The sequence below is a fragment of the Falco cherrug genome, chromosome 6 (assembly GCF_023634085.1).
Source record: "Falco cherrug isolate bFalChe1 chromosome 6, bFalChe1.pri, whole genome shotgun sequence".
Taxonomy (NCBI): domain Eukaryota; kingdom Metazoa; phylum Chordata; class Aves; order Falconiformes; family Falconidae; genus Falco; species Falco cherrug.
The window spans coordinates 72984442-72998974 of record NC_073702.1 but is presented as its reverse complement, the minus strand read 5'-3'; the positions used below and the strand labels follow the sequence as shown (position 1 = coordinate 72998974).

The window sequence follows — 14533 nt, the reverse complement described above, 5'->3', positions numbered from 1 at the left end:
CCACGGTATGGGGGTGACAGGCAAGCACAGGCACAGCAGGACTTGGTGCATTGGTTTATCTCAGCCAGAATGAACAGCATTGTGGGAAGATGCTGGGGAAAAGCCCGAACTGAACGGTTTCCAACTCAAAGCACAAACCGAATAAGAGACTTGGTTTGCCGTCGTGGCTTACACAGAGCAGCTTGGAGAAAACTCAGCTGGAAGAGGCACCGTTCTCCTGGTTTGTGTCACCAAGGGCTGTGGTCCACAGGGTCCCATACCTCCCTGCGCTCTGCAGGCTCGGGGCTGGGCGCGCTCTGGCCATGAGTGCTGGAACCAGCTCCACTGCGGTGCGTGGACCCGCTTCCCATCGTTAAATAAACTCTTCTATACAATGTACAAGGAAAAGCAAACAGTCCCTCCGGCCACGGCTCCGATGGCTCCTGAGGACCCCTGCATGGCCCCCCGGGATGCCAGCTCCCCCAGCTGCTGTGCCCCCTGGCTCCCAGTGGCGAGGAGCAGGGTCCAGGTCCCCGTCGCGACATGCCGCCCGCGGCCATCTGTCCTCGGAGAGGCTGAGAGATGGACACACAGACCTGCTGGCAGCCAGGGAGCAGGGAGCTGCTGAGCCAGAGGGATCTTCAGCCACCCTCAGGGATGGCCAGGTCCCCCTAGTCCTTTCCAGGGATGAGTCACCAGATGCCTCCCTTCTTCAGAAGACCAACAAGACAATGCTAAAGACACGAGTGGCTGCAGGAGGAGAGGGGACAGGGAGAGCAGAACAGCGAGGCCACGGGAGACACACAAAAGCCAGCTCCTCCGCAACGCTCTCCGCCCATCTCCACCAACCATAGCATGGTGGTCCCTCTCCTCCTCTCCTTCCCCACCCCTTATCCTTCCCTCTTTCCACCCCTACCCTCACTCCAAACACAGCTTCACCAGATTGGCCTGGACCTTGGCTTGGTCCACGGCATCCAGGAGGTTCTTGGCATCCACGGCCAGGGTGTGGGAGGCTGTCAGCATCTGCCGTTTGCACTCCTCACTCAGCGAGGTGACCGCGTTCTGCTGTGCCAGGCGCATCTTGTTGATGAGGTCAGCCAAGTCCTTGTTGAGCAGCTTCTGGGTCCCCTCGATCTGACCACAGCACGCCGGGGTTACACAGATGTACTACCAGCACACGACCCCATGCCAGACCCCTTTCCCTCCTCCCTGGTCCTACCTCGGTGCGGGAGGCAGCGGGCAGGACAGGCAGGATCTCATCGACGCTGCCAATCAGCTTCCGCAGGGACAGGCCCACGTTCTGCGGGGAGGGTGGCAGGGTTAGGATGGAACCAGGTACAGGCACAGGAAAGAGGTGCATGGGAGCAGTCTGTGTTGCTGAGTCAAGGATCCCATCGGGGAGAGGGGCATGGTGGGAGACTCTCCCATCAATGACCCAAGGACCCAACGGAGGAGCAGGGCGTGCTGGAAATGCTCCCACCATTGACCCAAGGACCCAAAGGAAGGAGTGAGACATGTTGGAAACTCTCCCGTCATTGACCCAAGGATCCAAAGGAGGATCTGGGAATGTTGGAGATGGTCCCTTCCTGAGAAGGATGCTTGGTGGGAGACTCAGCAGACTCATTCCCAACTCCTTACCCCATTTGCCATAGAAGGCCTAGTGCTGTCCCCTCCCTGCCCTCCCTACCTTCACCACAAGGATGTACCCCTCTGGGGGCAGGAGGCTGATCTCATTCTTCAGCTGCAGCACAGCCCGCACCAGGTCCATGACATTGCTGTACACCATGTCATCTGTGCGGTCCAGGTTGGCGGTGGGGGCTGGGTGGATGGACTGCTGGAGAAGGGGGGCACAATGGGATCAGGTGAACCAAAGGGGCAAGGAGGGAAAGACCAACACCTATGGGGAGCCCTGGCCAGACCCATTTACCTCCCACCCATGACCCTGATGCTGCTGGGTCTGTCTGACAGCTTTGGGGCCTGGGGGAGTCAGAAAAGTTCCGTTTTGCAGATGCAGAGGGATGATGGAGGTGGAAGAGGAGGAATGAGACTGTGAGATGGAGGAGGAGGACTGGGAACATGGTGGCTTGATCCAAGGAGGTCTTACCTGTGTCCCAAGTCTTGGAGGCTTCTGGGGGGGCCCTGTGAACTCCGCTATGCCATCAATAAGGGAAAGGAAGGAGAGTCACTCCAGCTGCTCCCATGGACACGTAGGCATGCTGCAAGACCCCTAGAACCTGTGCCGCGTCCCACACCACCCTGCAGCTGCATGTCCCACTGTGGCTGAACACCCATGCCAGCGGTGCCACCTCCCCACAGGGTCTGACTCCCTCCGACCCCCATGCCCAAGACAGGCAGACTCCACCCCTAGGGCAGGCAAAGCTGCTCCCCATTATCTGGGATTTCTTTTGTGGAGGATCCCAAAGCCAGGAGGGATACAGCTCTGAGGCTCCTTGCAGCTCAGTGCACAGCTCCCTGCTTGCAGCCCCAAAGTGGGTGCTCCCAGGTGGATGCCATGGGCAGCCCCGCACCCTGTGCAGCCCTGGGCACTCACTGTAATCCGTCTCCTTCTCCGGGAGCAGCTGCAGGGGGAAGAAACAGTGAATGAGAGGCACGAAGTCCTGGCTAGAGGCAGTGAAGAGGGAAGAGGCATCGCCATCCACTCCTGGCGTTCTGGTGGTGAGCTCCACACCACCGGTATTTTACCCCATTAACATTTTCAGATTGATTTTCCCAATGCAAGGGGCATATATATCAATTTATCACCCATCCATGCCAAAACAAATGAGGATCTCCAGACATTCCCAAAAGAAAGACCTCTTGCACCCAAATACACCCTGACCTGGCTTCTCTGGGGCTGGCACCAACCACTCACCGGAGGAATGTTGTTGTTCATAAACACCATTGGATCCTGCAAAGGGGAAGAAGCTTTGTGAGAGGCATAGAAAAAAGGAAAAAGAGAGGAAAAAAGTGCTTTTCCTGATTTCTATGAGACTCCTGAAAGATATCACAGGAATGCATCTCTGCAGGGTCCAGGAATGTGGGAGGGGAAGGGGCTTCATGCCCATTGCTGTCCCATCCCGTCCCATCCCATCCCATCCCATCCCATCCCATCCCCCTATTCCCACCTGCTCCCCGCCTGCTGCTGGGGCACCAGAAACCTCAAACTGCTGCTTAAAACCCCCGAAGCTTAATTAAAGCAGCTGTTCACCACTCAGCATCCAGCAGCCCCCGGGGGCGAGGGGAGCTGGGCTTTGCTTTACCGACTGCCTGAGCTGATCAAATAAAAGATGTTCAGTCTTCCAAGCCTGTCTTACTGCAAGCTGACACATTAATCACAGGTTAGCTATCTCCAGTCCTTATTTCAAAAGCATTACAAAAGCTCATTAAGGCACGATTGCAAGTATTTAAAAACTGCCCAAGTTTCAAAATATTCATTTCAAAATGAAGCAGCTCCATGAGATTTTTACAAGTGTGGAAAATAAAAGGGGTGCAAGAGGTCTGGCTGGTGGAGGAGCTGTTCCTCCAAGGAAAACTGGCTTCTCCAGCCATGAAGAGGTTGTTGATGGCTCCAGTGGGTTTTCCTCCACCTTCAAGAGGATGCAAGAGCTGGAAGCCCCCAGCTCGAGGCCACTCACCAGGGACTTCTCCTCCTGTCGCAGCCACTGGTAGTCCTCCACCATCTGCTTCTGCTGCTTGTCCAGGACTTGCCGCATCTTGAGCCTCTCGGTCTCCCAGAGCTTCTGTGCCTCCTCCCTGCTGCTGGGACGAAGGAAATCTTCCTCCTGGTGTGCAGAGCCAGTGGTGACAGGGGGAACTCAGGAACCAGAGCCCTCCCCTGATTTTGGCACGGGAGCCAGAGCCCTGCTCCATGCAGGCAAGCCATGTACCACACCACAAGAGCCATGAACCCCCCAAACTGAATTTGGGGAAGATCTGGGTTTCCAGCAGGGAAGAGGAAACCACCAGCTGGCTCCACATCTCCCACCACCACATCCCAGCACTTTCCATGGGCAGCATGCATGGGCCATCTCAGTGAGTAGCTCATTGTGCCCACAGCATAGATGCAACCAACATCGTGGCTGTGCTGGCACACCAGGCAGATTATCACAGGATATGCAGCAACACCTGGCTCTGCTTTCAGGGCTCGAGTAACCAAGCTCAGGCTGCAAACAGCCACTGGCATTCCAGGCAACAAAACGCCCCAAGGAGCGGGAGCCACCCATGTCCTGCTCATTTTTGGGGACACCATGCCAATCTCTCATCTACCAACATGCCTTCACCAGGATGCGTGTGCAAACGTGCATGGCAGGGAGCTGGAGACATCCCAGAGCCCTTCGCAGTCTTGATCCTTCTAGCCCACAAACAGCACCCATGGGGTGACAGGATTTGGCCCTCCCACAGCTGGGCTGAGAGCAACATTGAGCTTGAAGCGCCAGAGGCAGCAGCACGAAGCAGAGCATGGTGCAGTGAGCATCTCTCCCACCAAGTCCTCGCCTCCTGCGAGGTCCCCAGCATGCCCCAGATGAGGTCACCTGGGACCAGGATGTCCTCTGGATGCCATGGGATGGGGGAATCCCTCTCTTACCCTCATGCTGTGGCGCTTGAAGACGTTGTGGCGGTTGAGCGGCGGGGTGTGCAGGGAGTTGGCTGGAGACTGGTACTCAATGGGACTGGTGAGCGTAGGTGAGCTGGCACACAGACCCTCGGGCACCTGCGGGCAGGTGGGGGTGGGCAGCGGGGCAGTGCAGGCACAAAACAGGGCCACAGGGGGTTAGTGCAGACAGACAGACAGACGGAAAAAGCAGACAACGCAAGGAAAAGTGGCTTTTGCACTGGGAGCAGCCTCTGCCTTCATCCAGGCAGCAGGATTGGGAACTTTCTCCCTGCTCAGCTCTTCCTTGCCCTGAGCATGGGCTTGAGACCTCCTGCGCTGCTGTCTGGACCCTTTCCCAGTCCCAGAAGAGCACCCAAAATAGCTGCTCTTCAGGGTTTCACCCTGATGCTCCAGGGACCAGCACTGGTCCTTGCAGAGGGGATGACCTGTGCTCCTGCAGGGCAGCCACACTCAGCCCAGGTAACACCAGCAAACCCTCTCTCCTCCCAGCTGGGCATGCAAACTGGCTGCTGCCCAGCGTGCAGATCCCCCTTCCCTGGGGTGAAACCCTCTCTGCCAGCTCTGAGTGGTGGACAAAACCCGGGGCAGGAAGGGCAGGGCAGGGCTGAGCCCCGAGCAGTGTGTTGTTCTGCTGGCAAGGCATTGGGAGGCACTTGGTGGTGACATGGAGCACCTTGGAGCCCCCAGAGCCATAAGCACCCCAGAGCTTGAGCTCCAGGCAGGGATTTCTGGCATTGACCCCCTTGCTCAAGTCCCTGTGGGATGCTTTGGCTGTGCAACCTTACCTGGAACTGCAGCTTGGGAGCCAGGAGGTTGCTCTGCGGTGGTGGCTTGTACCTGGGTCTGCTGGGCTGTGGAGGAGGGGGTGGAGGGAGAAATGTCCAGTGGGTGTGAGCCCAGGGAGGTCCCACTGCTGCAGCACCCCTAAGCAGGTCAAGACGGGGAGATGAACCTGCCTGCACAGGCTCTGTCCTCTTCTCACCTTTGGAGGTGGCTCCTGGAAGGACGGTGGTTCCATGATTTTGGGAGGCCGGTGGCGGTTGTTCCTTTCCTGTTCCTTGGCAAGTTCCTTCTCCATCAGGTAAATGTCACTGCAGGGAGACAGAGGGGGACAGCCCCAGGAGGGAGCATTACCACATCTCCCATACCCCAGAGAGTGGGGATGCTTGAGCTGAACGGGCCACGGAAAACATGAGGGAGCAAGGAGGGATGGGAAAGCAAAAGGAAAGGACTGGGAGGACATAGCTTGGTCCTGGTTGGCCAGACCAGCACCACCATGGCTGGCCCCAGTGAGATGTGGGGTCAGGATTCCCCTGCAAGACACCTCCCTGGGAAGCAAAGCATTTCCATTTCAGCCCAGGCACCACCATAACCCCCTCCGAGGGCAGGTGGGCTCAGATGGTCTCAAGCAGCCCTTTGAGTTCGGACTTGGCCAGAAACATCCAGACCCAAAATTTTGCATGGGTTCGTTTTTCTCCTCCACCCACTTGCTCCCCCTCCATCAAACCCCCCAGCCCACCATCAGTCCCTTGCATCCCCACTCACCTTAAGCTGCAAACCAAGTCCTTGAACTTGGGCCTCTCACTGGGGTCATAGTCCCAGCAGCGCGTCATGAGGGTGTAGAGGATGGGTGGGCAGAGGTCCGGCTTGGGCAGGCGGTCACCCCTCTCCAGCACTCCAATCACATCCTTGTTCTCCAGCCAGAAGAAGGGCTGCTTGCCATAGCTCAGGATCTCCCACATGCACACAGCTGTAGGAGCAACATCAGCAACCTTAAATGATGCTAAAGCTACCAGCTGGGGGACCAACCCCTTGTTGGTGTTTTTGGGGACCTGGTGACAGTGCCATGCTTTGTCGTGTGGCACCAGATCACTTGGCTTTCCGGTTGCTGGGTGAAAAAATGCAGAGGGAAGAGCTGCCTGCTCTCCTGGTGAGCTGCAAGGAGCCCAGCTCCTGGTTGCTGCTGGCCATAGGGCTGCTGGGGATGGACAGACAGACAGACCAGAGGCCATGGGGATGGGTAGATAGGCAGTGGGATGCATATTTGCAGGGGGCTGCACATTTAACTCAGCCCCACAACTGTCCTGAATTCACCAGAGGAGGAGAAAGCACCTAATGGTGGTTGAATTGGAGGAAGCCCTGCCCCAGGAGCCCTTCCCTAAGGTGTCTTTCCCCCGGGGCAAGGCTGGGCTAATTGCCCTGCTCCCAAGTAGGATTTGTCCCTGTGCATTAAGATGATGCCACAGGAGGTGGATGAAGCCTGGGACCCCCCTCCATCCCCATTCCACCACGCACCGAACATCCAGACATCGCTGGCCGTTGTGAAGCGGCGGAAGTTGATGGACTCAGGTGACATCCACTTGATGGGGAGACGGGTGATGGACGCTGGAGGGAGACAAGACAGCGGCTGTGCTCACTGAAGGAGGGCAGCGGCAGCCCCGGCGCAGGCAGAGAAGGGCAGCAAGGTCTCACCATGGTCTCTGCCCCAGCCTCTTCCCACCACCCCGTCCTGACATTGCAGGGACCCCCAGCGTGTGCCGGCTCCGCTGTCTGAAGAAATCCCTGCTCCACCCTCACAGGGTTGGAATGAGTCCCAACCCCACTGCACAGCTCTTACCTTTGTAGTACTCCTCGTCCTCAATGTACCTGGAGAGCCCAAAGTCTCCCAGCTTCACGCACTCTGGGGAGGCCACCAGGACATTCCTCACGGCAATATCCCTGCAAGGACAGAGACCCTTGGCTGGGGAGAACGGATGAAGAAGGGGTGGAGAAGGAGACCTCACACCTGGACAGCCAGCTCACCTGACTGCAAAAAGGGTCTGCAGCAAAGGATGCTGCCATCCTCCTACTGCCCACCTGCCTGTCCCCACCATGGTCCTGCCTTCCCCTGCCTCTCATGGCATCCTGCCCAGCTCCTTTTCCCTCCTGCCCTACCTGTGCACGCAGTTGATGGCCTCCAGGTAGGCCAGGGCTTTGCTGATCTGCAGGGCGTAGAGGATGAGCGTGGGCACAGTGAGGCAGTGCTTGTTCTGCTCCAGGTATTGCCCCAGCTGCAACAGGACAAGTGAGCAGGGCTCAGGGACCGAGCAGGGGCAGGAAGGGTAGCAGGGGCACGGGATGGGCTCCAGCGCTGGGACCCTGCTCACCTCTCCATAGGGATACAGCTCCATGATGATCCAGGTGGGCTCCTCTTCTGCGATGCCAATGAGTTTCACGATATGGGGGTGGTCCAATTTCTTCATCAGCACTGTGGGGAGACCACGTCAGACACTTGGCAATGGGAGGGGGTTCCCCTCCAGAAGCCCCAGACCCTTTGGGGATATACTAGGCTATCTTTGGTGATTCCTCCTGCTCTGTCTCCAGGTTTGTGACAGAGACCTGCCCCGACACCCCAGGAGAGGCGCTGAGGCTCCTGGTTTCCAGCTCTACATCCAGGTGGTGCCCATCTGCTCTCATACAAGGATTCAGCAGCTTTTCTCCAGCCCCAATCCCCCATCCTAGTATCCATCCCCCCCATAAACTGGGTATTTTGGAGAACAGCCCTGTCACAGGGGTGAAGGCATGGGCCACCTCCCTCCTCCTGCTCTGTCCTGCATTGCAATGGCAATTTGTCCCCAAGCCAGCCTCAGGGGATGCCAGGCGAGGGTTCTGTCTCTAACAGCCCACCACTGCAGTGCCACAAACACCACCAGGCCCCCCACATCTGTCCTCTGCCCTGCTATGTAAGCCCCAGGGTGGGGGTTTAGTGGGCTCCGTCCCTCTGCGAAGGGCAGCGTACAGTGTGCCCCCCCCCAGTGCACCTGCTTCGCTCAGGAACTTGTCCTTGTTCTCCAGGCTGCAGTCCTTCTTGCAGGTCTTCACAGCCACACTGATACACTCCCCTTTCTGCAAGGAGAAGGAGGGGGGAGCTGTGTTATCTCGCTCCCCCCTAACCGCAGAGGAGGCAGGCAGGGCAGGGAGAGGGCAGGATACTCACTGGGGTGGTGTAGATCCCCTCGTACACCTCTCCGAAGAAGCCTTCTCCGAGGATCCTGCCCAACGTGACATCCTCCCGGGAGATCCCATAGTGCTGGACTTCATGGACAGGAGAGCAGGGCAGAGGTGGCAGCACCAGTGGGTGGGAAGCTGCCTGTACCACCGCCCATTCCGTGGGCAGAGCCCCCATGCTAAGTGGGAGATGTTGGCGATCCCTGGGTACCAACCCTCTCCATCACCCCCTTGGCAAGGACCTACAGGTCCTGCCCCGTGGCATGTAGGGTGATCCCAGCTCCTTCAGCCCCTCTAGGGGGTAAGGTGGGCATCACAGTCAAACCTTGTTCCCAGCTTTGAGGGAATTTGTGGGGATGGGGTAGGACATTGGGGTGGGCAGGAGGAGGTGAGACAGCTTCCTTGAGATGTTGGAACATGGGCAAGAGGGCACCCAGGGGGGTGGCACCTACCTCCAGACCTCGGTCTTAAGGACTCATCAGGGATTTCAGCATAAATATCAGAGTCTAGGGCAAGAAGGAGGTTGCAGGCAGGGATTCAGGCAGCTCAGTGGGCAGGGTGAGCATCCTCATGGGGTCCAGCCACCCAGCCCAGAGCAGTGCCCGCAGGGACCATGGCCATCAGGAGCATGTGGAAGGGACCATGGCCATCAGGAGCATGTGGGATGCCAGCCTGGCCCTCCCCCAGGATGCTCAGCTGCATCTTGACCCCCAGCCGAAGGGCTGGGGGTGTCCAGCTCCACAAAACCCTCAAATCCCTTTGTACTGGTGTCCCACAGCCCTGCCTGCATCCCCTGGGAGGAATGAAGAGAGGAGAAGAGCTAAAAACTCACCGATGCTCACGCTGTCCGACAGCATGGACTGCCTCTCCTCCAGGTGCCTGTGGGGTGGAAGGAGGCTGGAGTCAGGGAGTGGGGTTGGGAGGCAGGATGGGGTTCCCAGCCCTGCTCTGGGGCCAGGCACTACTTACGGGGCTGGGATCTGCGGCAGGCTGATCCTCTTCTCCCGCTCTGTGGAGAGGACAGCAGACAGTCATTTCCCAGCAACCTCCATCAGAGCCTAATGGGTGCTGAGGCCCCCCAGTGCCTCACCCACACATGCAGTGAGTTTGGTGGGTCTCAGCTAGGGTCACTCCAAAGCCACGGGTGATGCTGTGGCCATGGAGAGAGCAGAGAAGCGCTCAGAGGGGGCACGGGTGGGGACCCTGCCAGCATCGGTGCTCTCCAGGGTGCTCACCTCTCCTGGGGAAGATGATGAGGGAGGTTTCCAAGTCCCCCTGCAGCCGGCAGTAACCATCGATGAGGTCAGCCATGTTCTCTGCCTCAGCCAGAGAAGCTGTCTTGATAGCGAGGGACTGGGGGAGATGGTAGGGATAGCGGGATGGGTGAGTCCAGAGCTGGGGCTGGGGGATGCTCCCAAGGGGTTCCTCCCCCTTCTCTCCACCTCAGGGTAGCTCAGTGACCACCTCCTTGTTCTGCACTGGATCCCAGTTTCTCCAGCACTGCTGTTCCCAGCACCCCAGGATACCATGGCCAATGTGCCTGGCACCAAACCCTTCCCTTGAGGCAGGGGCACTCCCAGGGGAGCTTGGACCCCCTCTGCTTTGGGGGACAGTCTCCCTTTGGCAAGGGCTGGAGGCAGGAAAACTCTGTCAGTGGAAGTGGAGCCATCCACCAAGTCCTGCATAACCTGAGGGATGCAATGCCACCCCACAGCAAGGTGATCCCCCATGCCACCCACCCCTCCTCCAGCACCTGGGGTACCCCCGCAGTGCATCCTCACCTGGGGGGTGCCGCTGAGCCCCAGCTGCAGCACAGCCCGGCCCTCCTCCACACTAGAGCACTTGATGGACTTGATGTGCTTGAATTCGGCCAAGCACGTGGGCTGGGGAGAGAGGCAGAGCCCCAGCATCAGCCCAACTGATTTAAGAGCACCCGCCCCTCCGTTCTCCATTTAGCACCCAACACATGCCCGTACCTTGGCCTCCTTGCTCGTCATCTGCCGGATGCCCTTGGGTCCGATGACCAGGTCCACTGTGATGTTCCACCCTTGCTGGGGGAGCAGCAGAAGGAGGATGTAAATTTGGGGAGGGGGGTACCCCAGGAGCCAGGTTCTCCCCCTCAACCTGCTGCAACGTGTGAGACACCTCAGGAAAAACCACCTTCCTGGAGGTATTTGGAGACAGGATAGTTTGGAGAGGGGATGGTTGATGGTGCAAGGCAAGGAGCCCAATGTGGGTGCTTTTTCTCCTCCTGGCTCCAGAGGGGTTCCCGGTGCTCCTGGTTTGCCACTTTCTCACTCCAAAAGCATTTGGCAAACTTCAGGCACTGGCTTGCACCCACTGGGCTTGGATCCCTTCGTGTGGAAGGTCCCCAGAGCCCCAGCCATACCCCCAGCCCCTCTCAGTATTCTCCAAAAAGGAGACCCCAGATCCTCCCTCCACTCTAGGGAGGGGGAGAGATGCTCAGCTTCTCATCAGGGAGGTGATGCTGTGGGGCTGCACAGGGGATCTGGGGTTTGTGTCTCCCTTGGGGGAACAGTGAGTGATTTCCAAGCCTTGGAAACCCCCTGCAGGAACTAGTCCAAGCTAGGGGCAGCTGAGTCCCCATCTGAATGCGGGGACCACAGCAGGGAGCAGCCCACAGCAGGGTAGCTTTGTCCGTGCTGCCACTTGCAAGCATCCCCGGTCTGTGCTGCTTAAGTGGTGCCAGGGGATGCTTTGAGTGGCAGCCCTCTGCCCTGCTATGCACAGTTAATTAACAGCTTAAGACTCCTGATGACTCCAGTTGCATCTTTAGCAAGACTTTGCTGGGTTTAAGGGCATGGGAGATGCAGCTTCGAACACCAGCTTGTGATGGAGGTTGTCCTTGCCCTGCAGTGTCCCTCCTCCACACTGCCTGGCACAGTGGCCATAGCCAACACACCTGGCCCCAAAGCAACCTGGGCAGGGGGATGTGCTCCCATCCCATCCCATCCCAGCCCAGCCCAGCCCAGCCCAGCCCAGCCAATCCAGAGCACTCACAATGAGCTCGCAGCGATAGCTCTCCTGGTCGATGTTGGCGAAGCTGGAGAGGGTGTGGAGGAACTTGAGGATGCACTCCTCCTCCCGCAGCAGTGCATACTGCTGGAAGGTCTGCTGGATCATCTTCCGAAACTGCTTGGGCTGTGGGCACAGTGGCTGCTAGGAACGCTGCGCACACGCCTGGCGCGCAGAGGGGGTGTGGGGGTGCAGAGGCTGTGAGCTGAGCTTGGACATGTGCACGCACATGGACACAGGCACGCATGCACTCACCTGCAGATATGAATATGCACCCTCACCCGTGTATGTCCACACGTGTGCCATCACGCCTCCATGTGTGTGTGCTCCTTCATATGTACATGAGTGTGGGCAGGTGCGTGTGCACACATATGTGCAAACGCGGCCACGTGTGTGCATGCATACATACATATGCATATAAGTGTGCATGCAGGTGCATCATCACATGTGAGCAGTGAGCATACATATACAACACATACATGTGCACATGCATGCAAATAATGCCTTCACATGTGTAAGCAGACGTGCCTATACATGTGTCTGCAAATCCACCTGCGCACACAGGAGCACACATGGTCCTATATGTGAATGCACACACATGGGCAGATACACCTTCACGAGTGCATGCAAAGCTACAGGAGCAGGGGCAGTTGTGCATGTACATGCATGTGCAAACCCACATGTGCACGCTGGTGCTCTCACCTGGCCCCATATGTGCACATCTACACACATGCACACGGGTGTGTACATGCAGATACGTCGTCCCACATATGAGCACAACCACACGTGCACGCAATTGCAAGCAGATGTGCACACTCGTGCAAATCTACATGTGTGCTTCCATGCACACACATGAGCACCCACAGCCACACCCGTGCATGCTTACGCACCTTGCACCCATGCACCCAGCCCCACTTCACACACCCATACATGGCCCTCACCTTCAGGTTCTCCTGCATCTGGCTGGGGAAGAAAAGGTCCAGACCCACCTCCTTCCTGGAGAGCAGAGAATTCCCCCCATGCACATTAACAGGCCCGCAGGGACCCCGGCTCTGGGGGCTGTGTGGGGGCCTCCCTCGGGAGCTGTAGCCCAGCGGGGGGGTGATGCACCAAGGAAAGTCGGTGCTGAGGGGCAAAGGGGTGCTACTCGGGGAGAAGCCACCCATGCAGCATGGGGTGAAAGGTTTCCATCTCCCTCTCCATGCACCCTCCCCATAAGGAAGGCTGATGGCTGCAGGAGGATGAGGAGCTGCAGGAGGATGATGAAGGCCATCTGCAGAGCTCTGGCCCTTTGGGACTGGCTGGATGGGGTGGGGAATTTGAGGGTAGGGGGGGTTCTGCCCAGCAGGATGGGCTGTGTCTACTTACTCCAGGAACTCAAAGTTGGACTTCTTATCCAGTGCGTTTTGAGGCATGTCCTTATAAAACCTCCTGAGAGAAGGGAGGGACATCAGAGAGCCTCCCTGTGCTCCTGTCCCCCCACCACGTCCCCCCACCAAGGCAAAGAAATAGGTGGAAACTCCTTCTTCCCCTGCAAAACCCTCCATGGCCCCAGACCCTGCTCCCTTGTCCGCCCCAGCCCTCCCGCTGCAGCAGATGAGCTACAACAGACGGAGGCACGTACCTGAGCTCGAGGCAGCCCAGCTGCAGGGCCATGCCTTCGCTCACCTTGCTGGCATAATTCTGCATGTACTCGCTCCGGAGCTGCCGAGGAGAGGCAGGGGTCAGGAGGCGGGGGGGATGCTGGCAAGGGATGCTGGCAGGGGGCACTTGCAGTGTCCACACACTCCTGCATCCTGCACTGGGATGCAGCAGGGGCAGGAGCAGGGTGAAGGGGTTGGGACTGGCTGTCCCTGATGGAGATGCACAGATCCAGGAGCAGGATGGGAGCACAGAGGCTGCCCGTCAGCAGCCCAGGGTAAAGGTAAATGGGCTGCAAGGTCTTGGGGCTCTTGGGAATCATGTTTTCTGGGCTGGAGAGGAGGAAACATCCTCCTAGAGCTGGGGGGTGGGTCAGGGTGGCTGGAGAGCAGACCTGTCTGGGGCTAGGAGACCCCCAGGGCCACTTCTGACCTGCTGGTAGAAGTAGAGCAAGGTGGTCCTGTCCTCTTTGAAGCGTTCCACAAAATCCTCTGGCAGATAGCGGATTTGGAGATCGTATCTGGCAACAGGAAAGCCCCTCAATGAGGACCATGCTGGAGCTTTCCTTCTAATGGGGCTTGGTGGTCCCCATGCCCACCTGGGTTTGGGGACAGAGAGAGATGGACACCACCATCATGAGTCCTACCTCCATTCGGCCTCCAGGTGCAGGCACTCATACTTCTCCTGCACTTCGCCCACCGTTAGGTCCGGGTGCAGCCAGTGGATCTCATCTGACTTCACATGCTTCAGGCGGAGCCCATAGCATTCAGCCAGCTTGATGTCAGGCCCGATGCGGCCGCTCACCAGGATGGATTTGATCACCTCCTGGGGTGAAAAGGAGCAGGGCTGAGACCCCAGCGACACCAGCCAGGCTCCAGATGAGCTTTAGACAGCAGGAAAACAAGGAAGAAATACAACACAACCACAACAGAAATGTTCCTGGAGCAACCACAGCCCCAAACACAGCCACCAGCCCCAGTGGTCTCCAGGTGAAGCCTCCAAAGATGCCTCCAGCTTGCTCTGCAACTACCCACAGCCTGAACATGTCCCATCCAACCTCCTAGATGTATTTTGGTCAGGGATAAAAGCCCAGGTGTGTCTCTTCCACCCTTCCTTATGCTTCAGCTGAGCTACACCCGATGCACGGCATCAGCGGCAAGCAAGCAGCAAAGCAGGCATCACTGCTGCCAGTGAGCTGGCGGTGCAGCTTGTTTCTCTGCTTTCCTCCCCATCGCTGGGGCAGTGCGGGCAGGGAGTCCCCAGGACCTGCCAGGC

General features: G+C 58.1%; 1 protein-coding gene across 8 annotated transcripts in view; it reads right to left on the bottom strand.

Annotated features, from left to right (window-relative positions):
* Positions 1–41: 41 nt before the first annotated feature.
* PTK2B (protein tyrosine kinase 2 beta) overlaps positions 42–14533 on the bottom strand; it is a 29473-nt gene continuing 14981 nt past the window's right edge. For 5 of the 8 annotated variants that reach the window (XM_055713719.1, XM_027811550.2, XM_055713718.1 and 2 more), the window contains 29 exons: positions 13905–14083; positions 13691–13778; positions 13242–13321; positions 12986–13048; positions 12559–12613; positions 11603–11743; positions 10558–10632; positions 10363–10464; positions 9817–9934; positions 9551–9590; positions 9414–9460; positions 9034–9087; positions 8571–8668; positions 8395–8479; positions 7741–7841; positions 7529–7644; positions 7212–7312; positions 6890–6979; positions 6140–6344; positions 5577–5685; positions 5380–5445; positions 4565–4690; positions 3615–3761; positions 2852–2887; positions 2531–2558; positions 2084–2130; positions 1667–1813; positions 1199–1279; positions 42–1113 (listed from right to left, as the gene is read on the bottom strand). In XM_055713719.1, coding sequence (XP_055569694.1) covers positions 898–1113; positions 1199–1279; positions 1667–1813; positions 2084–2130; positions 2531–2558; positions 2852–2887; positions 3615–3761; positions 4565–4690; positions 5380–5445; positions 5577–5685; positions 6140–6344; positions 6890–6979; positions 7212–7312; positions 7529–7644; positions 7741–7841; positions 8395–8479; positions 8571–8668; positions 9034–9087; positions 9414–9460; positions 9551–9590; positions 9817–9934; positions 10363–10464; positions 10558–10632; positions 11603–11743; positions 12559–12613; positions 12986–13048; positions 13242–13321; positions 13691–13778; positions 13905–14083 — 2841 coding nt within the window. In that variant the 3' untranslated portion in view covers positions 42–897. The remainder of the gene's footprint in view (positions 1114–1198; positions 1280–1666; positions 1814–2083; positions 2131–2530; positions 2559–2851; positions 2888–3614; positions 3762–4564; positions 4691–5379; positions 5446–5576; positions 5686–6139; positions 6345–6889; positions 6980–7211; positions 7313–7528; positions 7645–7740; positions 7842–8394; positions 8480–8570; positions 8669–9033; positions 9088–9413; positions 9461–9550; positions 9591–9816; positions 9935–10362; positions 10465–10557; positions 10633–11602; positions 11744–12558; positions 12614–12985; positions 13049–13241; positions 13322–13690; positions 13779–13904; positions 14084–14533) is intronic. The other 3 variants (XM_055713715.1, XM_055713717.1, XM_055713716.1) reach the window with 3 other exon arrangements.